Below are 25,215 nucleotides of genomic sequence, written 5' to 3'. Positions count from 1 at the left end.
TTTGATAAATAGTAAAATTAAATCTTTTTAACTTTCAAATATAGGTAATTATTATGCCTCATTACATTTGAGTAACTAAAACACATCATAATTTCTAATCATTAATCAAAATCGCACCAGAAAAAGAAAATATTTTGCATTTGTTTATAAATTTTATTACTCCCTCAATTACATCTTAAAAGTTGTGCTAGAAAAAAATGTAATTTAAATCATATCATTTGTTATTTGTACATGTTTTATTTATGACAAAAAATGGAAAAAAACGTTCGAATATAAATAGATAGTATAATATTTTCTCATTATTAAATCAGGTTGGATATCGAAATAGGTGTAAAAAAGATGGTGTAATTTTTCGTGTGTTATTTGTCCAACATTGAAAAATAATGTAGGTGTGGTAAATATACTACATATAAATAGTTGAATTGTCCCACATTAGAAAATTATTATAAGGTGAGGCGATCTTAAAAATTAATTTAGGAAAGTATTATAAATAATATTTTTTTATGTAAAAAATAAAGTGGAGAGTCTTTTAATTATTATACTCCCTCCTATTCATTCATTTTGTCCCCCTTCTATTTTGCACAAGAATTAAGAAAATGATTTTGGACCACACAAAACACTTTATTCCAGTCTACCCCACATGTAATTAAATTTGGACCACACAAAAGTTACCAAAAAAGGAAAGAGGGACAAAAACTTCTACATCTCATTTGATTCGTGGTAAAAATGCTATCATTAGCGTATAGATTTCATATAATTTGTACATATATAAAATTGTGTACTTAGTATGTTATATGTCCCACATTGAAAAAATAATGTAGGATTATATAAAAATAAAAATAATAGAATTGTCCCACATTGAAAGATAACATAAGATATGGCGGTCTTATGATTATTTTTTTTTTTGAAGTAAACCAAAACGGTTTAACATATATTACTTAAATCCTGTTCCGCAGCAATCACAAAAGATAAAGGCAAATCATCCAACCAAAATCTCCTACCTATGAACCATGGCGAAGCATGAGATACTAAGTGAGCTAGCTTATTATTCGCCCTACGAGTATAATTAAAAATAACAGATTCAAAAGACGGAATTAAACTAAGAATTTCTTTGTAAATGAGAAAAATATCGCTACGGCCCATCTTTCCTCCCTCTAGATCAGCAATCACATTAAGACAATCGCTCTCGACGATAACATTCCGCATCCCTACACGCTGAGCCTCCTTCAAACCAAGTAGAACAGCCTCCGCCTCAGCCATTTGCACGGACCAAATACTTTCATCCTGAACCGACACTGCCCAAGCCACCCGTCCATCACCATCCCTACAAACTGCTCCCAAGCCTACGCCCATACCCTCCTTAACGCCTGCATCGACATTAATCTTCCAAGCACCACCACTCGGCCTAGTCCAGCATCCCTCCTCCAAAGATACATCCCGCCTCCGTTGCTCCTCATAACTATCCTCCGACAAGCATTTCATTTCCCAAATCATATCCGTCACCCTCCTTACAATTCGCTCGCCCCTCCACACCCCATTGTCAAATAACAATTTATTTCTCTGTTCCCACAGCACCCAACACGAAGTCATAAAAAGAATCCGTTCCTCCACCCCCATATCACGCAATTCTTGCTCTACCCACTCCCTTATGCTCAAGCTTCTATGACTCCTAAAGACCGCCAGCCCCACCGTCTCCCAGACCTCTTCATTCCATCCACAATCCCGAACCATATGGATACAAGACTCCTCATCACCATGACACTTTGGACAAGAACAGTCGAAGTCCCGGACCCGGGCCGCTATATTGCTTTTAACTGGTAACGCATCACAACACAGCTGCCACATGAATACTTTAATTCTTGGTAATACCGGTGTGCTCCAAATCGTCTTCCAAAGCCAACCCCCCATCGAAGCATCGGACTGCTCCCCATCATCACCGCCCTCCGTATTTAACAATCGATATCCCTCCCGAACCGAGTACTCCCCGTCACTCGTTCCATCCCAGCACCAACTGTCCTCCTGGGTTAACGCACTCAGCCTTATACTCATAATCCTCTCCGCTTCAAAAGGTAAAAACATAGCCTCGATCTTATTCCTATCCCACCTCGCCTCCCCTTCGACCATCAACTCATCAACCTTCATCTCTAAATCGAAAGCACCCCGCGGTGAGATCACACACCTAGAAGACGTTCCAGGTATCCACGGGTCCAGCCACACCCTCGTTCCTTTCCCGTCACCCACCCGCCTCCGAACACCCAATCCCATCACTTGCTTTGCATCACAGATACTCCTCCAAGTATAACTAGAATTATTTCCTACTTCGGCATCCATAAAAGAACAACTCGGAAAATACCTACCCTTCAGTACTCGGACCATCAAACTTTCCTCATTGCAAGTCAAACGCCAGGCTTGCTTAGCTAAAAGAGCTAAATTAAACTTACCAAAATCTCGAAACCCCATTCCCCCCTTAGCCTTTTCACGGCACATTGACTCCCACGCCACCCATGATATCTTCCTTCTCCCATTCTCCGAACCCCACCAAAATCTCGAGACAATAGAACGAAGCTCATCACAAAAATTGGCTGGTAACTTAAAAACACTCATCGCATAAGTAGGAATAGATTGGGCAACCGCCTTTATCAAAGTCTCCCTACCCGCTCGGCTAAATAACTTACCACGCCAACCCTGCATCTTACTATTCAACTTATCACGGATAACTTTATTAAGAACTTGTTTTGAGTGACCGATAACCGTTGGTAAACCTAGATACTTCCCTTGTTCCTGCACCACCTTAACTCCCAAGACCGAAGCCACCTTAGCCCGCCTCCAAGCTGCTGTACCCTTACTAAAAGACACTGTAGTCTTCTCCTTACTAACCAACTGCCCAGAAGCACTCTCATATTGACCCAACAAGTCCATGACAACCCGGGCCTGAGTCTCGCTAGCCTTAACAAAGATCAAACTATCGTCCGCGAAAAATAGATGTGAGACAACCGGCGAAAGCGGTGCCACCCGGATACCATGAAGCACCCCCTCCTCCACCTTACGCCTAATCATACTTGACAGCACTTCTGCACAGAGAATAAACAGATAAGGAGATAACGGATCCCCTTGACGCAGACCCCTCCCTGGTACGAACGCCGCAGACGGAGACCCATTAATTAGCACTTCATATGACACAGTTCGAACGCACCTCATTACATTACCAACCCAATGTCCATCAAACCCCATAGCCAGCAGCACCCTCTCCAGAAAAACCCATTCAACTCTATCATACGCCTTCGCCATATCCAACTTCAGCGCCAAATGACCACCCCCACTTCGAGCATTCTTCATGTAATGAAACAGTTCAAAAGCAACTAAAATATTATCAGAAATTAACCTCCCGGGAGTAAAGGCACTCTGGTTCTCCGAAACTAGACATCCCAGGAACTGCTTCAATCTGTTTGCTAACACTTTAGCCACTAACTTGTATAACACATTGCATAAGCTTATCGGTCGATAGTCAGTGAATTTATCCGGCGCCTTTTTCTTTGGGATTAACACGATATGAGTATTATTTATAATTACAGGGCTCTCCCCACCGTTCAAAATACGAAGAACCAACCGCGTGACAGACGGACCCACAATATGCCAATAAGTTTGATAAAAGAGAGCATTCATACCATCAGGACCAGGTGCCTTTAGAGGATTCATTTGTTGTAAGGCCCCAAACACCTCTTCACTCTTATACACAACCCTTAAATTTTCATTCATTTCCGTCGTTACCCTATCCCTGACACCGTCTAGCAGCCCATCGAAAGCACCCGGCCGCGAAGATGTAAACAGAGAACTAAAGAAATCGACAGCCGCCCCCTTTATCCCCACATCTCCCGTCACAACCCGCTCCCCTTCGACAATAATCCTCCCAATTCGATTCTTCTTTTTTCGCTGTCCCGCCTTCCTATGAAAATACTTAGTATTTCTATCACCCTCCTTCAGCCACAAAGCCCTCGATCTCTGCCTCCAGAAGACCTCCTCCTGCTGCAAAAGACAATTGATGTCCTTAATGACAGTCTTCCTCTCCCTTACGTTCTCCACGGTCCTCTCATTGCTATTCAATCAATCCAGCCGTCTCCTCTTCCGACCCAAGTCTCTCATTATTTTACCTATACTCACCCCCTTCCACTTTTGCAGTTCTCGCGCACACCTAGCAATAGTGTCCACAACATTCCAATCCTCCTCCTCCCACGTCTTCTTAATAGCATCCTCACACCCCTCTTCCCCCACCCAAATTTGTTCAAAACGGAAATTACGCATACGTGGCCCGTCAATCCTCTCTCGGCCATCGAGCACCACCTTAACAGGCGAGTGATCCGACCACTCACGAGTCATATTAATCACCTTCGCATATGGGTAAAAATCCCGCCATCCCTCAGTACTGAAAGCACGATCCAACCGACATTGCCTATTATCCATACCAGCTTGCCCATTATCAAAAGTGAATTCATACCCCTCAAAACCCAAATCGCTTAGCTCACACACATCCACAGCTTCTCTAAAATTGTTCATTTGTCGCTGTGCCCTATTGCCCCCTTTCATCTCATGAGCATAAAGAATCTCATTAAAATCCCCCACACATAACCACGGGATCCGTGACTCAGCAGCTAGAGACCGGAGTAATTCCCAAGATAAGTAGCGCTCATGAACTGCCGGCCACCCATAAAACCCCGTACATCTCCAATCAAGACCATCTATCCGGACATCAAAGTCCATAAAATGAACAGAAGCAGACCGAAACACAACATGAACATCTTTCCTCCACATAAAGGCCAGACCCCCAGACCTCCCCACACTATCCACCGCCATCCCACCATAATCCTCAAAACGTGAAAAAACTGACTTCATCTCCTCACTACTCAGCTTCGTCTCACACAGAAAGACCAAAGCCGGGGCCTCCCTCCGGACAAGATTCCGGAGCCCGCCAACCGCAGAGGGATTGCCCAACCCCCTGCAGTTAAGACTCAATAGATTCATTGGGCCCGGCGGGGTTGACTCGGGTCAACCTCCGCCTCAGATATATACACATCCCTGTGACAAGCAAACTTTCTCGAACCAATATCAACCTCCTCATCATCATTATCCCTCAACCGCTTATAATTTTCGTTTAAAAAACCCTCAGCAGCCAAATCAGTCGAAACCAAAACCCCTCCTTGATCCGCACGCCCAAACCGCTGCCATTTCCTCCCACAAGAAAACCCCACCACTAACGGGTCCACCCTACCAGACTCCCCATCAACCTTCTCGGCCACAACCTCACCAGCCTGCCCACTAGCCATCGTGTTATTCTCTACAATCTCCACCATATCAGCACCCCTATCCCCAGCAAACATGATATCCACAGTCTTCCCTTCAACACGTCTACCACCCTCCCATTGCATAGACCCCGTGCTTCCTACACCATCATTCCCTTGCCCTTCTTGCGCACTCCCCTCCAATACACTCCGAAGCTCCATACCTTCCTCTCCCTTCTGAAACTTGGCCTTACTTGTCAAAGCAATACGTTTTAACTTCGCAATCATCTCCTCCTCACACCGCCGATACTCCTCATCAAACTCCGGTCTCAAATCTCTACAAGTCTTACGCCCCTCCGCCACACCCGCCTTACCACCCTTCCTCGGTGAAGCACGAAGTTTCTCTCCATAAATCAGGTTATCCTCATCATGCGGCCCCTTATCACAATCTTTGAGACCATGACCCAGAACACCACACCCATAGCAAAAAAGCGGTAGCCTCTCGTATTTTACATCGAACGTGTTAACCTTACCATCTGCCAATCTGACCTCCACCAATGGTTGAAGCGGTTTTCGAATATTATGAAGTATCTGAATTCGAACCGCCTTCTCCAGCTCCGGATATGGAAGAACGTCACGCATAACGAAAGTCCCCAGCTGCTCCCCCAATCTCTTCAAATTAGCTTCATTGGTACGACCTTTAATTGGGAGATCATAAATACGAGCCCAAATCGGTAACTTATCAAGAATCGTGTCAGACAGCTTCCCCTCCCCACTAGGTTCATTGAAGCACCACACAAACTTGTCAAAGTGCCAAGGTTGGCCCTCAATAACCCTAGTTTTATCCCTATCGTCCTCGAATCTGAATAGGAAAGTTCTCTCCTTTACATCGAGCACATTACCCATCACCTTCCCCGTTGGATTCCATAAGCGAAGCATCGTATCAATGGCTGCTTTACTATTAATCGTCTTTGTAGCCCAAATCTTCCCAACAAGAATCTTCTCCGCATGCCCTTCACAGCCCTCCTCCTCGTCAGCCTCCCAAACAAAAACCTCCCGTCCTCCGTTTGAGCACTCTCCTAGCACTCCTTTACCCTTACTTCTCCCACACGCCATAGTTCAGAGAACTCCAGCTATAGCACGTAATGAAACCAAAGCAACCCTAATATGCGAAAAAACCCCAGACAAAAACCCGCGCAAACACAGAAACCCTAACTTTCCTTAAACGACAAACCGCGTGAAAAATAGCAGAAAAGAACGCACCTATAAGCCAAAACTACACACACGATGTAGGTAGGGCCCTTGAACAAGAAGGAAGAAGCGTAGATGAACTAGGACGAAACTCCCATAGAACCCTAGGAAGACCCTTTAAGGAAAAAAAATCGAATTTTCTTTTCGTACAATTTCTTTTCGTATAATTGTTGCTACAATGCTTGTTGAACAGAGTAGTATTACAAAGGTTGCGGCGGTCTTATGATTATAAATATGAGGTATCAACACCTTATAACCATTTTTTTGTTACTAAGTTAATTAATTAACTCGTTACAACGCACGGACATCCAAACTAATAAGCATTAATCATAGAAACAAATTGTGTGAATATCATAAAATAATTATGTGCTAGAAGATAAGGTGATGAGACCACAAAACGAGACACGAAAATAAAAGAGAGCGAAAATCATATGTCCATCCAATGTCGGATGAAATCAATTTAAAATTAAAACAACTCTACTCGGTCAATTAGTTCTTTTCATAAGAACACCATAACCAAAAAGAATTTCAAATTACTCCGCCGATCATCTTAGTCCGCGGGAACTCTTTGCCGCGCATTTTCTCTAATAGACCGATACCTCCGTCTTAAACAAGAATTTGGTAAAACAAATTAGGGTTTGTTCTCGTTTCTTCTCCCTCATCACATGCAATGATGGTATATATAATCAATTTCTGCCTAATTTGTGTTTTCGATGGTTTATTAATATAAATGAAGGAACAATCATGGACACCGAAGCAATTTCGGACGATCGCAACACCTGCCGTTGGCTCCTGGATAAGAAGAATCGCCGGTATATTTTTTAATCTTTGATGTGAATGTTTTCATGTATTTATCACTCAATTGTTTGTGTTTTCATTTGTAATTCTGAAATTTTACATTATAATTGACTGGGCTGATTACGGCACCAAGTTATTTGTGGAAGACGGGATTCTGATTTAGGAAAAGATGTAACGCTCTAGCTCTGCTATTCATTTAGTTGATGACGAGTAATGTTTCACTAAATTTCATGGATTCTGATTGAGGAAAAGAATTTGTATTTGTGTTTATTACAAGAGTTGCTTTGTCATTAAATTTCATGGATTTGTTAGGAAATTATTGTTATTCCTATGATTTTAAAAACTGGTTCCGTATGAGTGGAACCATGACGGGACAACGGAGCCAAGATTTGAATTCATCGGGTGCAATTCAGTAATGTAGAGTAATAGAATAGAATACATGGGGAGCCAAGATTTGAATTCATCGGGCCAACGGAGCCAAGATTTTGAAAAATTCGATATTTTTACTTAAAAAGTTGAAAGTTTTTACATATAGAGGGTAGTAGCTCTTGTTTGCCTTTAACATAATGCATAGCATTGTTAGGTGTTGAGTAGCAGAACCAGGATCTCTTTGGTTATTTAGTGTTTTTTTTTTTTTTTTGCAATTCAAGTCAAAACTTTACGTTCAGGTCCAAAATATCTCTTTGGTTTCGGGGTGGATCCATGTTTAAGTATGTTAGTGGCTCATTTTAAAATTTGTTGGATTTTGTCCAATCTCCGAGTAAAGAAACCCGCTTCAGAATCCTTCAAAATCACTGGTTGATCTCTGTATTGACACTGTCTCACTGAGAGACTTAGAACAGCACCTACGTCAGAATGCAAATTCACTGGCTGATTTCTGTATTGACACCGACTCACTGATAGACTGAGAATAGTACTTAGCATTCAAAATCAAACTGCTGTGCAACCAATTCTGCCTAGTTTAGCCTGTTGGTGTCAATTGTTCTTTGTAAATCCCCGTGAAGCAATTACTTATTTAAATAAACCAAGTCCCTAATTCGCAGTGTATGATGGATGGTATAATGTAAGTAAGTTACTCAATCAAAGTCTTCTTGTTGCATTATTGATCGTTTCCCTTCTGTTAATTAGAACATGGTTTGCCAAGATTAGCTCTTGATTTCATTGGTTCAGTTTGGTATCTTCTAGTACATATTCGCTGGAGAAGATATGGAGATATCAGCTTAGAGTGTGATTATTGATGTGCAAAACTAACTCGTTAAGCTGTATTTGATTAAGAAAACCCAAGTCCTAGTTTACATATGTATGTTTTCTAGGAGAGTAGCATCTATTTGACATACGGTATTGTGTATGGTAACTTTTTTGTAAATCGTTTGTGATTTGATATCTTTGATTTATGATTGCAGCTACAGATAAATTTGGGTTGACCCTATCTCCCTTTCCTTCTACTGCATTTGTTTATGATCAAGAGATTGATTGTTCCAACAGTAGTTTTCACATTATCTGATTGGTTTTTGCTATTCAACGCCTAAATATTGGGCTCTGATACCACTTGTTGATTTTGCTATTCAACACTAGTTTTCACATTATGTGATTCATTCGTCACACAACATTTATTTTCGTTTGAGATATTGTGTAGATGTAATGTTTGCTACATGATGGAATGGTGTATTTATCGCTGTTCCTGAGAAAGTTTAAAGCATTCAGTTTAACATTTACTCCCTCCGTCCCATTTATTTGTTACCTTTTTTTAATAATTTGTGAGGGGTATTTTAATCAAAGGTTAACAAATAATTGGGACGGAGGGGGTATTTGGCCGTCTTCAATGCTCACTTTATCCGTTGGCAACAGCGATCTCACTCAAGTTTTTACTTTTGTGACACGCCTCTAACTAGCAGGCTAGTGGAGTGCAGCTAAATCTTGAGAAATTTGCTGCTTATTCATTGGAGTTCGGGAGGGTCTAATTAAGGAGTTACTGCAAGTCTCATGCTTAAGGAGGGGAGCCTGACTTTTAAGTATTTGGGTGTGCTGACTGAAAAGATTGTGTAGAGGATTAGGTCTTGGGAGTTCATAAAACTCTCTTATTCTGGTAGGTTGGCCCTATTTAATTCTGATCCTTGTTCATAGAACCTCTTCGTCGATGTTTTTGGGTGTTATTAAATTTGCTTCTACATGTAGCTACATACTAACATCAAGTATCTCCCCTTGTTGCTTTACTGTCTCGTTGAATGAATAAATCATAAATGTTAGTTTACCTGCTTATCACCATAGCATGGCACTTATATTTCTTTGAACACCTCATATTGAGATGCCTGAGTAGCAAACCAAATTGGCCTTTTTTTTTCTAGTCAAAATTTCGGGTTTGAATTAATAATCAACAATTCTCTGGACATGCATTAACCATCAAAGTAGGTTTTCTACAATTACGTACAGAATCATACTTTTTTTGGGTCATGTGCTTCCCACCCTGCAAATCATTTTAGGAATAGGGTGTAACTGTGTAAGGCTGTAATGTTGTTGCTTCCCACTCTCGTTCTTTTTAACCTCTTTCTTCATCATCTCTTTCTTCATTATCCATTACAAATAAAGATATGCTCCACATTCAAAGCAAGACAGTGAAGTTCTTAGTAGCTAATATGCATATTGTCAACATGAGTTGGTGACTGTAAAAGTAATAGGATTTTTCAGCACAATACATGTAGTACAAAATGAGATGAACACCCGCCAATCCGCCATACAGAACTTAGAACTACGAATAACTAGTGTGGTGTGATGTTTGAATTTACGCTGTTACTTTATGCTGGATTGTGCCCATGAGTTTAGCTGTCCAACATTCTGACTAACAGAGATCATAAGCGTCGAATGATACGAAATATTGGATAGAGCAACTACACCTTGGCTCCTAGCACAGTATTAATTGAGTTAGGTGATTGCCGAGAAATAGGTCTTTCCAACATTTTTCAGTTGAGGTGATTGATTTGTTTTCTTTGTTGAGGTCTTCATGCTGGTATCATCTGTTGCAACTTCTCCTACCCTTGTATTGTCTTCACAATTTATATTAGATTGAACTGTCTCTGTTCCCTATACGATGATAACATATGATCCCGTGATGTCTTCCTCTATTGTTCAGCATTGGTATATACTATTGAAACTTGTTCTTTAACTGCATGCTGCTCTGCACATATGTTGAATGATGTGTGTAGAATACTAAGCTAGAATGAGTAGTTCCTGTTTTTGGAATGCTTATTTTTTTGTCTTCTTTTCTTTTTACAGATCCACACCAAGTCCTCCAAGAAGAACCACCATCGACAAGCTCCAAAGACTCCTGAAGAAATTATAGCAGCCATTGAGCCACCTCCATATAGAGCTAGCAATGCAGTATGTAGTATCCATGTCTCATCACTTCCCTCCAATCATCAAATGGCTTGTTCGTATTTACTGTTTTTTGCTCTTCATTGAGCATGTAGTTACATTTTAATTCCTTATTCCATGACCTCGATCTTCTGCTGTATTATACAGACCTCGTTGAGTCCTTAAGTGATGTCTAATTGGTCTCCATAAACATAGCATGGCACGGATGATGCAAGTTGTAACCACTAGCAATTTCTATGATCAGCGTAAAAGACTAGTAAATACATTGTATAATAATGAGAATGGTGAATTTTTGTATCATGGATCCCTGGATACCATGAGATTCGTAGGTATGCTGAGTGCTAACAAAATTTATATGGTACGCCTTGCTTTTACGGCAAGCTTGTTCCTTTAGTGGCATGGTATGGTCTACACAACTTTATTTTCATTTATAAAATTTGTAGTTGCAAGAAGTTTACAGTGTAACTGGATTTTTGGGCTTTTGGAAAAGAGGCGATTCGAACATCAATAATGGTACTTAATTGAATTATTTACATATCTTGGCCGAGGGTTGATAGTATATGGAGCATTTTATTGTCATAATTAAGGTGGTGTTATGTGCACATGCACCTGCAGGAAGGCAATCCTCCATGCAGTTTATGCTGTATGGAACCCTGTTGAAAAAAAGTAAAGGAAAGACGTGCAATGAAAAAGACCGCTAGCAATGGTGTAACTGCATTAGAGGTTGGCATTTGTCTTGGTATCAAAGTTGTAAATATCAACTTTCCACCTAAAGCTTGGAGCCACTGTTGTGACACATCCACTTTTGGTCGTCAGGGTATTGACTTCATCTTTGGGGAGCATGCTTGTACTAAGAATAAGTTTTCAAGGAATTCTCCGAAAGACCTATAGATTTCTATTTTTCTTTTCAAAGAAAAAAATCTGGTGGGCGTGACTGTTGGATATTGAAGCTATAAATTCAGAAATCAGAATTCTGATGCAAGGAGCTATAAATATTTCTCGTGGGAGATCCGACTATTTTTCTTTAACAAGTAGTTTTACCAGTGAAGTGAACTTTTACAATAAAGGGAGAAACTTGAATTTACCTGTGCTGTTCTTTTATGTGTGCCAAAACATAAATTTAACTCTTGTTGACCTACATGATCCTATTGAACTTAGGCCAGCATGTTCCCTAATTGTGTACCTTCTTCTTTTTTGCAGTCTCGGCTTCAGGCAAAACAAGTTGCTGGAACAGACAAGAGGCATCATTACGAAGGTTTGTAATACTTCAGTTATTCTTGCTTGATTGCGAAAATGACTGAATTCCCGACTTGATTTAAGTCGTTTGATTTTTACCTGCGCAAGAACTAGTCTTGGAAAGGCTTAAATTAAATGAAAGTCTACTGATGTCAATAATTCTCAGAGATCATGTTAGCTTATTTACCGAAGTCCGAACACTTGAATTTACCGAACTCCAAACCAAAGGTTTGTCATGATGCAGAAAGTAAGGCATCTCTATGTGATCACATGAGGAGTACTTCGTATAAGATACCTTAGAGTTGATTTGAACTGTAAGAATTTAGCTATTTATTGCAAAAGTGCTATCAGATTTCACCGTGATTTGAGATGGGTCATTTTAGTGATAGTGTCTGAGCTTAGATTAGCCTTTCTTGAGTGAGCTGAAGCTTATGGTGATGTGAAGCTGTCACATTCTCTCAAGTTTTAATCTAAAACTAGAAAGAGTGGTTGTCAAGAGGCAGCGACTAATTTTACGTAGCACGTGGCTGCACTGCACATTTTACTGTTTTTATGATCATTGATCTTCATGAAATTGAATGAGAACTTCTGGTTAGATCTGCGCCGACCTAGAAGAAACTTGAATTTACCCGTGCTACCTGTTATGGTTATCATGTTCAAGTGTATCGGTATATTTGGTCATTATATATTTCAACTAGAAGAAATGCTACCCCATATTCGCTCATTTGACATATTAACAGGAAAATCGGATATGCCTTTTCTATTGACTGATACTTTTCCTATCCAATTGACTCTGGCCTGTTCACCTTTATTATTGGGAGTTTGAAGAGAAGAGGAAAAGAGGGTTTTGCTACCTCTCATGACTTTAACAATTAAAGGAGAAACTTGAATTTACCTGTGCTGTTCTCTTATGTGTGCCAAAGCATAAATTTAACTATAGTATCGAACTTAGGTCAGCATGTTTTCTAATTGTACCCTTTTTTTTTTTGCAGTCTAGGCTTCAGGCGAAACAAGTTGCTGAAGCAGACAAGAGGCATCATTACGAAAGTTTGTAAATACTTCAGTTTCCACTTTTTTATAGACTCTCGATTGCGAAAATGACTGAATTTCCAACTTGATTTAAGTCGTTTGATTTTTACCTGGGTAACAACTAACAACTAGTCATGGAAGGGCTTAAATTAAATGAAAGTCTACAGATGTCGATAATTCTGAGAGATCATGTTATAGCTTATTTACCGAGTACTAAGTAAGTCAAAAAAGAAGCAATTTGGTCTTCTTATGGTGATGCAAAGGACAGTATAAACTATAAACCAAAGGTTTGTCATGATGCAGAAAGTAAGGCATCTCTATGGAGTATGTGATCACATGATAAGTATAAGATACCTTAAGAGTTGATTTAAACCGTAAGATTTTAGCTATTTATTGCAAAAGTGCTCTCAGATTTCACTGTGATTTGAGACGTGGTCTTTTTCTTGAGTGAGCTGAAGCTTATGGTGATGTCATGATATGAAGACGTGAAGCTGTCAAGAGGCAGCGATTAATTTTACGTAGCACATGGCTGTACGCACATTTTACTATTTTTATGACCATTGATCTTCATGTTATGCTATTATCATTGATGTTTGTAATGTTCCCAGGAACATTTGATGCGATCATGAAGATGATTCATAATGAAGGTTTAGCTGGATTTTATTAAGGGATGCGCACTAAAATTGTACAAAGTGTTGTTGCCGCTGCTGCCATCTTGTTTATGATTAAGGAGGAATTAGTAAAAATGGCTTAAAGTCGGTGGTGCCAAAGCCTTGATAACTGTAAATCCGGCTCTTTTTCACCTACACATGTTACGACGCACCAGTTGATGTGCAAAATAATTTAGTACTCCGTATGCCAGAATCTCATACATTATGTACTGTATTGATGAACTACTTACGGAGTTTATGACAAGCCAGAATCTCATACATTATGTACTGTATTGATGAACTACTTGACGGATTAAATGTTGGTGCAGAAATGCATTTATTTTCACAACGGATCAAGCTCTTATGAGAATACAATCCTGGACAATTTTACGCGTATATTGATGTCATTAATGTATTAATGTTTGTTAGATGCACACAAATATGTATAATTTTATATACAACCCTCACTACTGGCCGCATTCCTATATTGCTCTTCAAGAGATGGAGCTTAGCTGTTTGACCAATGACATGTGCAATTTTAGAGTGTATAATTGTTGGTTTTGTAAGACAGGGATGTGGATAAGGCAGGTATAAGCGGGACGGGGTCGTGTCAAATGATACCCGCAAACGGGTGATACTTTTACTACCATACCCATCCTATCATCCATCAAATCATTACCTGCATCCGTCTTAATTGGGACGGATGCAATGTGAGACTCACCAAAATCTGCCCTAGTGTCCCCAATCCCTAGGCTTAACCCTCGTTTATCCTTATTTTTTCCTTACTTTTGGTCTTCAATTAAATTATTTCACGATTAAATAAAGTCATGGTTAAAAGTTTAATCAACATAAACTAAAATAAAAAATGGAGAAAAGGGACTTGAACAGAAAATTGCCATATCGCATATTCCCTAGGAGGATTGTGGCCACTGGCCAGAGGAGATATGGTCATTGATCCTGGATGACTTTATTATAAGGATTTTTTTTCATTTATAGGCTTTATAATTTACTTCATCTTTTCACTTGTACTTTACATTTTTTTAAAAACAAAAAAATTGACTAGTCATAACTTATTTATACAATTTCAAAGACGATAACTTTTGTTTTGACAAAAAATTGGGGCGGAAATAGAGTATGAGACTCTTAATTCAAAACTTTCGCAGTTCACTAAAATTTGGGAGAGACAGTCTCTCACTAAGTTATTGAGAGAACAATTTTTCGTACCCTTTTATTTGCATTTCGTACCCCTTATGTTGTTGATAACATAGTAATTTCTTACCTATTTACATAATAAATGTACCAATTTTATCATTAATCATGATTTGTACCTATTTTATTACCTTTAGTACCATTTTTTCTTAAAATTATACAATGGTCTCTCAATAAAATTTATTAAAAGACCGTCTCTCAAGAGACCTACTCTTCGCAGTTTATGGCTTTGATTGGATTTTCGTAGTTTAAATCCTTGCATAATATTTCATTTTAGTTTCAGTATAAATAACCTAAAATATTGGTTCTTGTATAAGTTATCCAATATGATAAATTTATATTATGATATTATATTTATATGAAAGAGCTTTTGTAACGAATTTAATAGTAGCATTTTTATAATTTTTATATATTTTTGTAAATATTAAAATCAAAGACTTACCGCGTAAATGTAAAACCGCCATATATAAATAACGAAGAGAGTATACACAGGGGCGAGTGGCGACCCAGGATTTCAAGTTTGGGGTAGCAAATATAAAAAGTGTAAAAGTATCGAAAAATTATATGAAAATCGCATAAAATGTCTTGTAGAAAAATCAAATTACAAACTCAAATCAATAATAAATGTCAAAGTTTTCATTTTGTAATTCAACAACTTCATTTTATTTTCCAACTTTAATTTTGATTGTAGTTTTGTGGGTAACCATTATTATGTATTATGAGTAGCCTTTAATTTTCATATTATAGTAGTTCAACAATTTATCTTTATCTAAATTTTCTACGACAATTTTGATGTTTTATAGTTTATAAAAGAAATTAACTCACAAAGCAAAAAATAACAAATTGAATAATTATATGAGCCATGACATCTCATCTCAGTAAGTGGATTATACATCTGATATGCTATATCAGATGGAATAACTTTTGAGCATTAAGATAATATTTTCGAGTTTTATTTTAAAATTCTGAATTTTATTATAAAATTTTGAGTTCATTTACTTAAATATTAATCTCAAAAAGTTATATATAAGCTCAGAAAAATTTGAGTATTAATTTTATAAAATTAAAATGTTACTTATAAACTCTATAAAACTCAAAAAAAAAAAAAAAATACACAAAAACTCATAAACTTATTAAGTGTAAGATAGTACATCTCATCTACAATCTTTTTCCCCTTCTCATTGGAATACTTTGAGCCATTTATAGAATCATTTAACGAGGGAAGTAGAACAAGGCCAAAAAATATTAACCAAAACTTCTAATGAGGAGAATTAAACTCCTGACATGCTAATCCACTGAAGTTCTAATGCACAATTAAGCGATTTCTGGTAATTATACCTTAAAAATTGTCAGATTCGGGGTTGCACACATTCAAATTTTCGATTGATTTTTTTTTTCTTTAGGGTAGTAGTGGTTACCCCTTGCTGCCTTGTGGATTCGCTTTATATACAAATAAAAATGTACTCGGTACAATTAATTTATGTACGAACATTTTTTGATAATTTTTTGTTTAATATTAAATATTACTCCGTATTATATTGTCAGAAACAAAAAATAGAGTTCATTCTATAGAGTACTTGTCAAATCTCACTATAAAAACACAATTGTAATGAACTAGTGTTGGCTATAATGAGATTGCTTTTTTTTTTTTTTAACAACACAATAATATTATTAAACAAAAATGTCAATGTTTACACAAAATGTTCCAAGAAATGTTCTTACTATTGAGAATTTGAGATTGCTTGCATAAAAGCACGTTAGTTATTACCAAATACGGAGTATTAATGTTAGGGTCTGTACTCGAGAAAAAGGATTGTACATCAGATGTACTACATTATACTTGATGGGGCATATTCTGCACCGCTGACCAAGTCAACACACTGAGCAAGGTCAAAGATATCCACAGCAAGTCAACGACTTAGACAGCCTAGCCGATGCAGCCCATCGGCCTGCTAGCCAGGGTCTCGGCGCGACAACCTACCAGCCGGGACACATATCCGCGTACTCATATCCAAGACCCCTCGGCGGTGAGTCAACAGGGCCCGCCGGCCTGCCATGGGTCCCTCGGCCGAGGGGTAGATCAGTCTTTCCACCTGCTAGCCACTTGGCCACTTGGCCACTACGTGACAAAAGGTGAAAGCCTATAAATACTCCTCAACCTTCATTGAGGAAAGGATCCACACACAAAAACCTAAATACACTATTCATCTGGTAATATCTCCCTTATCTCTCTACAATACGTATCTAGCCAAGTAACACAGCTTAATCCTTTAAGTTTACTGACTTGAGCGTCGGAGTGAGTACGCTTGGCACACAGCCAAGCCCTCAGTTCGTTCATTGTTGCAGGAGAGGCCGAGAGGGACGATAGAAGCAAGAAGGGTTCAACTCAAGACATTATTCTACAAGCCACGGGTGGTAACTAATAACTGCTCTGGAATTACGCCCGGAACAATTGGCGCCGTCTGTGGGAACTAGACACTAGAAGCTAGTCACATTCATTCCCAAACAACAAATCAACAAAAACCCACCCAAAAAGCTAAGAAAATGTCGAAACAACAAGACGCAGTCGTGACCGACGAAACCGCGTTCTACCAAGATGATGCTTTCAACAACTCTGGAGTTGCGCAGCCCTCCACCGGCGGAGTAATCCAACCAGAGTTCGGGATGCCAATAATACCCGACACGCCGCTGCCAGCCAACCAGGTCACCATAATGGGACAGGTGGTTGACGTAGCGAAACTGAAAATACTCCTGGACCTAATCAGTAATACGCCCGCTCACACTGTCACGCCGACAAGAGCGGCGGAAACTGTCCAGGAGACTAGGGCCCTAAACGTGACTCCAAGAAATTTGAACGGAGCACTAGGAGAAGCTGACCAAGCCAAGACGCCGGGGGAGCCCAAAGTGGGCGCGGTGGACCTAAGTCCTTCCCGCACTCGTGGGAGGACAGCGTCCCCGCCACACGAACGAGGCTCACCCCGAAGGAGCCAGAGGAGTCCGACTCAGCAGAGTTGGAGAAGAAGTCCGAGTCGAAGAAGGAGCCCCTCCCGCTACGGAGGGAGGAGCCAGGTTAGGGATGCAAGGAGCCGATCGCCGCGTGTCGTTCGACACGTGGTTAGGCAGCCCCTCAACGCCTACGTCCTGGAAATCCAGGTGCCGCATAAGCTCAAGTTGCCACCTCTGTCATACAAGGGAGATAGTGATCCAGCCGACCACGCTGAGGCTTTCGAGTCTTACATGTCGGTATGGGAGCAGCCCGATGAGGTCTGGTGCCGAATTTTCCCAACAACTTTGCATGGGATGGCGCAGAGCTGGTACAAAGGGCTTCCCGACGGCTCGGTGTACTATTACGCCGATCTAAAGGATGCCTTCCTAGCCCAGTACTCTTGCAACAAGAGAAGAGCCGTAGAGACATCTGACCTCCTGACTATCAGACAGGAGGGGGGCGAGTCTCTCCGGAGCTATGTGAAGAGGTTTGATGGAAAGGTCCAGCAGATTCGAGAAATTAATCCCGAGCTGGCGGCCTTCGCGCTGATGAAGGGCCTCCCAAGGGGAGCCTTAAAAAACGAGCTTATCAAGAGCGGAGGCCTGGGCTTGGACGCCGCCAGGAAGTTGGCCGACCAAGCCATCAAGGTAGAAGACTATCACAAGACCTGGGTAGATCCCAGCGAAGCCGAGCACTCAGAAAAGAAGAGTCACAGGCAGGACAATCAGGACGAAGGACGCCGCGACAACAACGGTTCGCGGTCCGAGGGAAGACGTCGTGAGAGTAATAGATCGCGGTCGGACAGATCCGACCGGAAGCAAGACTCGGCGGGCGCCGGGTGGAATTCAGGAACGTATCACCAGAGGCGGTATAGTGAAAAAACACCTCTCGTCGTATCAGCCGCCGAGGTCTTCGCCCTGAGCAAAAACGAGGGCCAGAAGTGGGAGAGACCCCCCAAGCCAAAAAGCGACGGTGACACGAGCCAGTACTGTGAGTACCACGGCCACACCGGCCACCTGACCAACGACTGCCGCCATCTGAAGAATGCCATAGAGGAACTGATCCGGAAGGGAGGCCTCGGCAAGTACGTTGCAAAAGGCCAAAAGACGACGCGGCAATTCAGATAAGAAGTCCGTCTTCGAGCGGATAGGAGTGATTCATGTTGTCATCGGGGGCAACGAGAACGGAGGATCCGCTCATGGGCACAAACGACACCTAAACGAGCTATATCAGGCCATCAACTTTGTGCCCCACTCAGGGATCCCCTCTGCAAACATCCCCGATATGACCATTGGAAGAAAGGACTACGAAGGGGTCATCGCCCCACAAGCGACCCGCTTGTAGTCAATTTGGACATATCCAACCACCTGGTCAAGAGGTGCCACGATCGACACAGCGCATACACGAACATCATGTTTAGAGAGTGCTTTCTCGGCCTCGACCTGAAGATCAAGGACTTGAGCCCCCGCACCAACCCCTATACACTTCTCGGGGCCGGCCTAGTGCCGCTGGGATCAATCAGACTCCCGGTGACGTTCGGCGAAAAGAACGCGGCTAAAAACGTCCTAGCTGAGTTCGTGGTCATTGACGGCTCGTCCGCCTACAACGTTCTCATAGGCCGAGTCACCCTGAGCGAGGCCGACGCAGTGATGTCCATCCGGGCCCTAACACTGCTGTACGTCTCGGACCGGGGGGAAGCGCATAAGCTCGTCTCCAAAGACGAGAAGGATGAGGTGATCAACATCCAGATAGCTGCCCGAGGATGCAACATGCAATCCCTCAAAGAGGCGAGGAAGTCCGAGAAAGGAAAAAGCCCGTCCTTACAGCAGGAAGGCGACCTCATGGATGCAACTAGTGGCTGACTGGGGAGGGGTACCTGTGATGAGCCATTAGGGCATTGGCAATCTCGTAGAAATTTATGTAGCTGCGGAGGTGCCCAAAATAGCTGTGGACACCCCAACGCATGTTTTTACCTAATGAAAAACCATCCAAGCCTTCCATCAAAGCAAAATTTTCACATCAGTTATCTATCAAGAAACCGACGCCGGCTCACACTGTCATACCGACAAGAGCGGCGGTCGTTATGAAGAACTACAGCGCCGTCGCAGTCACCCCAAGTAGTAGACGCCACGGCGGTCACCCCAAGAGGTAGACGTCGTCGCAGTCACTCCAAGTGGTAGACGCCACGTAACACGCTATCAAGAAACCGACGCCGGCTCACACTGTCATACCGACAAGAGCGGCGGTCGTTATGAAGAACTACAACGCCGTCGCAGTCACCCCAAGTAGTAGACGCCACGGCGGTCACCCCAAGAGGTAGACGCCGTCGCAGTCACTCCAAGTGGTAGACGCCACGTAACACGCTATCAAGAAACCGACGCCGGCTCACACTGTCATACCGACAAGAGCGGCAGTCGTTATGAAGAACTACAGCGCCGTCGCAGTCACCCCAAGTAGTAGACGCCACGGCAGTCACCCCAAGAGGTAGACGCCGTCGCAGTCACTCCAAGTGGTAGACGCCACGTAACACGCTATCAAGAAACAGACGCCGGCTCACACTGTCATACCGACAAGAGCGGCAGTCTCCATCAAGACATTAGCGCCGTCGCAGTCACTCCAAGTGGTAGACGCCACGTAACACGCTATCAAGAAACAGACGCCGGCTCACACTGTCATACCGACAAGAGCGGCAGTCTCCGTCAAGAAACCAACGCCGGCTCCCACGGTCAATCCGACAAGAGCCATCGCACATTACACTCGCAAGAGCATTCGAAGTGTCTTGGAAGCGTTGAAACACAGTTGAGATACGCACTCTAAAACGGCCCCGGCCAAGCCGAGGCGAAAACAAAAGGGGCGCTCAATTAGGAATACTGGAAGATAACTCTGACAAAGATGAGACAAAGACCTCGGCCAGGCCGAAGGCGAAAGAAACGAACTATTATTAGAAGATAAGTTACAAGATTACAAGTGAAAAGAATACAGACGACGGCCGTCCCCCCAGGGATAAGTCGAAACACAACCTACCAAAGTTGTACAAAAAGCAAAAGCTACAATTATGTTCATATACCAAGAGATAGCGGGGAGGAAGGGCTGAGTAATTGGCCCTCGAACAGCTGAAGCAGATCTGCTGTAAACTTGTTCTCATCAAGCAGCACATGGTAGTGAGGAGCTGAAACAGATCTGCTGTAAACTTGCTCTCCTAAGCCTGTTGCTGCCTGCCATCAGTATCGGTAGCCACATCTTCCCCAGTAGGCAACCCAACAGCTTTTCTAGCAGCCTCAGCCTTGGCCTCGGCATTCTCAGATGCCCTCATCCTCTCAGCTTCTTCCTTAGCCACCCTAGCCTTCTCAGCAAGAGCTGCTTTCTCCGCGGCCGCCTCCCTCTCCATCTTCGCCTTCGCCGCCTCCTGGGCCTTCTCCACCGCGGCTTTCTCCTTAGCCTCGAGCTTGTCATCAAGCAGCACGTCGAACCTGCCCCACGGGAAGGAACCATCAAGAGGGAAAAGCTCCCCAATAACTTCCCTAGCAGCGTCTTCGGCCAAGTCCCGGAACTCGGCGCACAGTTTGGGGAGCATGACGGTTTGGAGCATATTGATGTCCACCTCTTTTTGCTTGATGATGGCCTCTTTGCCCCGAATCACCTCCGCCTGGGCCTTAAACAGACCCCTGTATTCATCCCTCTGCTGGAGACAGAGGTCAGCACGCCTCTGAGCAAGGCTACTTTTCTCCAGCAGCTTCGCAGCTTCGGCTGCCGCAGCCTCGGCCTTGGCTCTCTCAGCAAGGACCTCCTTTCCAACGTCCTCCCGGAGTTTTCTCTCAGCCAAGAGCGCCTTCTCAGCATCTCCCCTAAGTCTCTGCTCATTGAGGAGATCCAGCTTCGCCGACGCAGCCACCTGCTTAGCGGCATTACGCTCGAAAACAGCTCGAGCAATGGCCCTCTCCTGCTCCATGAGGCGAGCCCCGGTAACCACGTTCCACCTCGCCAGCTCCTTAATCAGCTTCGTGCCTTCCTCTATGAGCTGGGAGACGGAAGCCTTCTGGGGGGGAGGAACGGTGGTGGCACCTTGACCACCAGCCTGCGGCTGGAAGAAGGAAACCTTCTGGGATGAAGAATTGACGGTGACGCCCTGATCACCGACCTGCGCAGAAATCCCCTCCACTTGCTGCCCAATGGGAGCGAAAGCCGGCAGTGGTTGGCCTGCAAAAATTCAATAAAGGCATCAACACCAACATATTTCGACTAAATATGAGCCACAGGATAGACGGATACCATGTTTGGCCTTCTTGACCGAAGAAGGCACTCCCTTGCCAGCGGTAGAGGCTGTCCTCTTCCTCTTACAGATAAGGGGAGATCCCTCCGCGTCAGAATCCCCCTCATCGGGAATATCAACAATCTCCACCTTCTTAGGGGAGGGGATGGGAGCGGGAACCGGTGTCGACGCCGTTTTCCGCGTCCGACGCACTACGCCGCTAACAACCCTCGCCTGCGCCTCCTCCTTGCTCAAGGCCTTCAGCCGCCGTTCCATAAGGTCATTCGGCGACGTCCTGCGATCATGGGCTAGGGCCTTGGGATGCAAGTTAGCAACGGTTTTATCTTTGTGCAGCCCCATTCTCCGAAGAAGGTCCTCAGATAGGTCCGGTCCAAAGTGGTCTGCAAAAGAAACAAAGCAAGAGTCAAGTAGAGGAAATAAATCGAGGTCCGAGAAAACAGGAACATTGAGAGCGGTGATGGGCCTCACACCGACCCCACTCACCCTGCGCTAGGGCCGGTATGAGGCCGACATAGCAAAGCGGCTCATCCTGAAGAATTATCTGCGTCGGGGGGATCCATCTTTTCGGCATCCCACTCTTGTCCACCTCGAATAGCCTCATCGCCAGCCTCTCGTCCTCCTTCAGATGGACCCTGCTGGCATCCATTTTCAGATGTTTCCGGGTGACCCATCTGTCATGCTCCGCCCTAGTCTCACACCGCAAATTAACCTGGTGCTGGAAGGAGCGGGGCAGCGGATAGTCGTCCGGCACCTTAACGTACACCCACCGACCCCGCCGTCCTGCAAGAAGAGAGTTTGTCACAGAGACATAACCCCGCTCCGTTTGCACACTATACCATCCGACGCGGCCAGAGATTGATGGTTTAAGATGATGAAGTCGGCGGAATAAATTCACCGTCGGAGCCTCTCCCTTAAAGAGACAAAGCCAGACGAAACCGATTATGGTTCTCATGGCCAACGGGTGCAGTTGGGCAACGGCAACGTTCATAGCCCTAATTATGGCCATAACATACCCGTTCAACGGAAACCGGAGCCCGTACTCCAAATGCCGCATGTACACGCCGGTGGGCCGGTGGAGGGCAACAGACGGATCGACCCTCCCCGGGGATAACAATTTCATACCCCTACCAAAGAAAAAATGGCCCTCGAAAAGTTTCTCACGGAACAACGGCAAACTTATGGGACCAAGCACGGTCAAGACCGATCTTACAGACATAGCCGTGATCCATGACGATCTTGTCTCCCCTCACTAGGACGAGATATTTCCTCCTCCTCACCGAAATCATCACCAAAATCACCACAAGAATCTTCATCCTCCCATTCCTCCAGAATTTGAGGATCAACTTCAGGAGAAGGAGACCTATGACCCTCCGACACAGGCCCACTAGGTCCAGCATCAGCAGAAGACATGTTCACAGCAAATTACTAGCAAGATAAAAGAAAAATTCGTTTGTTTACCTTAAAAGGAAAAAGTGCTCGCCGGATCAAAGACTCTGAAGATTGGAAGAAAAGGAAGCCCTTGAAAGTTTAAGAAAGATGAAGATTTTAGAAAAATTTGAGGAAATGAAATTAGTGACCAAAATCATGGAAAAACTGCCCTATTTATAGGAAAAAAGCCCATAAAGAAGGGCCAATTAGAGCACAGCCCATGAAGCGACAGCCAATCAGCGAGCAGACACGTGTCGAGCATGCAACCACGGAATGTCGATCGTCGCAACAGTTAAACGTCAATCAATGCAACAGTGACCAAGCGTCTTTAACACGCCCATTCACATCTCTTCGACTATTCATCTTCCTCAACAATTTCCTAGGTATCTGGTCTCCGCCGGCCACCTGACCAACCAAGCTAGGAAGCACCGGCCGGGGGCAATCAAAATCAACCAAGCACTCTCAAAGATTGGTCTCGGCCAGCGTCATGTTCTTTTCCACATCGGATGCCCTTTACGCATCCATGTGGAGGGGGGATATAGTATACAGTACGGCCTACCAAGAGCCACGCCGATGCAGAAGAAGAAGCCGATACAGAAATTTTTTCTGAAAATACTTGTGCAGAATATATGCTCAACGTACATCGGAGCCCATACCACGGCATAGACTACGCTGGGGGCAAATTGATGGGGCATATTCTGCACCGCTGACCAAGTCAACACACTGAGCAAAGTCAAAGATATCCACAGCAAGTCAACGACTTAGACAGCCTAGCCGATGCAGCCCATCGGCCTGCTAGCCAGGGTCTCGGCGCGACAACCTACCAGCCGGGACACATATCCGCGTACTCATATCCAAGACCCCTCGGCGGTGAGTCAACAGGGCCCGCCGGCCTGCCATGGGTCCCTCGGCCGAGGGGTAGATCAGTCTTTCCACCTGCTAGCCACTTGGCCACTTGGCCACTACGTGACAAAAGGTGAAAGCTTATAAATACTCCTCAACCTTCATTGAGGAAAGGATCCACACACAAAAACCTAAATACACTATTCATCTGGTAATATCTCCCTTATCTCTCTACAATACGTATCTAGCCAAGTAACACAGCTTAATCCTTTAAGTTTACTGACTTGAGCGTCGGAGTGAGTACGCTTGGCACACACGCCCAAGCCCTCGATTCGTTCATTGTTGTTGCAGGAGAGGCCGAGAGGGACGATAGAAGCAAGAAGGGTTCAACTCAAGACATTATTCTACAAGCCACGGGTGGTAACTAATAACTGCTCTGGAATTACGCCCGGAACAATACTTAATGACTTTTTGAGTTTTTGTGTATTTTTTTCGAGTACTATAGAGGTTATAAATTACATTTTAGTTTTATGATGTCAAAAGTCAAATTTTTTTGAGCTTATATGTAATTTTTTTGAGTTATAATATAACTTTTTGAGATTAAAGTTTAAGTAAATAAACTCAAAAACTTTATAATAAAACTCAAAAATTTTAGATTAAAACTCAAAAACATTATATCAATGCTCAAAAACTATACTATCTGATGTATAATCCACTTACTGGTCTGTACTCCGTATGCCTAAAATTTATCAAAGCCAATTTTATCATTGGGGCCCACTTACTTTTGATTTGGCCTTTCTGCCATCAAGATACTACTCCTATAACACAAATTCTTACTAAAGACGGGCACTATCCGTCTTTAGTTGTAGACGG

The 25,215-nt window shown here is 43.0% G+C and overlaps 2 protein-coding genes across 6 annotated transcripts; one reads left to right on the top strand and one right to left on the bottom strand.

Annotated features, from left to right (window-relative positions):
- Window positions 1-924: 924 nt before the first annotated feature.
- Window positions 925-6,389, bottom strand: LOC141614725 (uncharacterized). The gene is made up of 3 exons (XM_074433470.1): window positions 5,086-6,389; window positions 4,159-4,990; window positions 925-4,023 (listed from the first exon to the last, which is right to left on the bottom strand). Exons 1-3 carry the CDS (start codon window positions 6,387-6,389, stop codon window positions 925-927), a joined length of 5,235 nt encoding a protein of 1,744 aa, XP_074289571.1.
- Window positions 6,390-6,953: 564 nt separating this feature from the next.
- LOC141612398 (peroxisomal nicotinamide adenine dinucleotide carrier-like) lies at window positions 6,954-13,955 on the top strand. Of its 5 annotated transcripts, none has more exons than XR_012529082.1 (5): window positions 6,954-7,160; window positions 7,261-7,336; window positions 9,215-9,408; window positions 10,593-11,946; window positions 13,565-13,955. XR_012529082.1 is itself a non-coding variant. In XM_074431162.1 (5 exons), the coding sequence occupies exons 2-5, from the start codon at window positions 7,269-7,271 to the stop codon at window positions 13,621-13,623; spliced, it is 237 nt and encodes a 78-aa protein (XP_074287263.1). In that variant the 5' UTR covers window positions 6,954-7,160; window positions 7,261-7,268; the 3' UTR covers window positions 13,624-13,955. The 5 variants fall into 5 exon arrangements, 3 of the variants coding, with proteins under 3 accessions (XP_074287263.1, XP_074287262.1, XP_074287260.1); XM_074431162.1 differs by lacking the exon at window positions 9,215-9,408 and adding an exon at window positions 12,920-12,974 and having other exon boundaries at window positions 11,892-11,946; XM_074431161.1 differs by lacking the exon at window positions 9,215-9,408 and adding an exon at window positions 12,920-12,974 and having other exon boundaries at window positions 6,957-7,145.
- The last annotated feature ends 11,260 nt before the right edge of the window (window positions 13,956-25,215 follow it).

The sequence above is a fragment of the Silene latifolia genome, chromosome 11, assembly GCF_048544455.1.
Source record: "Silene latifolia isolate original U9 population chromosome 11, ASM4854445v1, whole genome shotgun sequence".
Classification (NCBI taxonomy): domain Eukaryota; kingdom Viridiplantae; phylum Streptophyta; class Magnoliopsida; order Caryophyllales; family Caryophyllaceae; genus Silene; species Silene latifolia.
This window is presented reverse-complemented; position numbering and strand designations above follow the sequence as displayed.

Coding starts and splice junctions, on each gene's coding strand:
- LOC141612398 (XM_074431161.1), top strand. CDS start 11,668: ATGCAAGGAGCTATAAATATTTCTCGTGGGAGATCCGACTATTTTTCT. Junction 11,947..12,919: donor CAAGAGGCATCATTACGAAG/GTTTGTAATACT, acceptor TTTTTTTTGCAG/TCTAGGCTTCAGGCGAAACA. Junction 12,975..13,564: donor CAAGAGGCATCATTACGAAA/GTTTGTAAATAC, acceptor TAATGTTCCCAG/GAACATTTGATGCGATCATG.
- LOC141614725 (XM_074433470.1), bottom strand. CDS start 6,389: ATGGCGTGTGGGAGAAGTAAGGGTAAAGGAGTGCTAGGAGAGTGCTCA. Junction 4,991..5,085: donor GTTGATATTGGTTCGAGAAA/GTTTGCTTGTCA, acceptor TCTTAACTGCAG/GGGGTTGGGCAATCCCTCTG. Junction 4,024..4,158: donor AACTGCAAAAGTGGAAGGGG/GTGAGTATAGGT, acceptor TGTCTTTTGCAG/CAGGAGGAGGTCTTCTGGAG.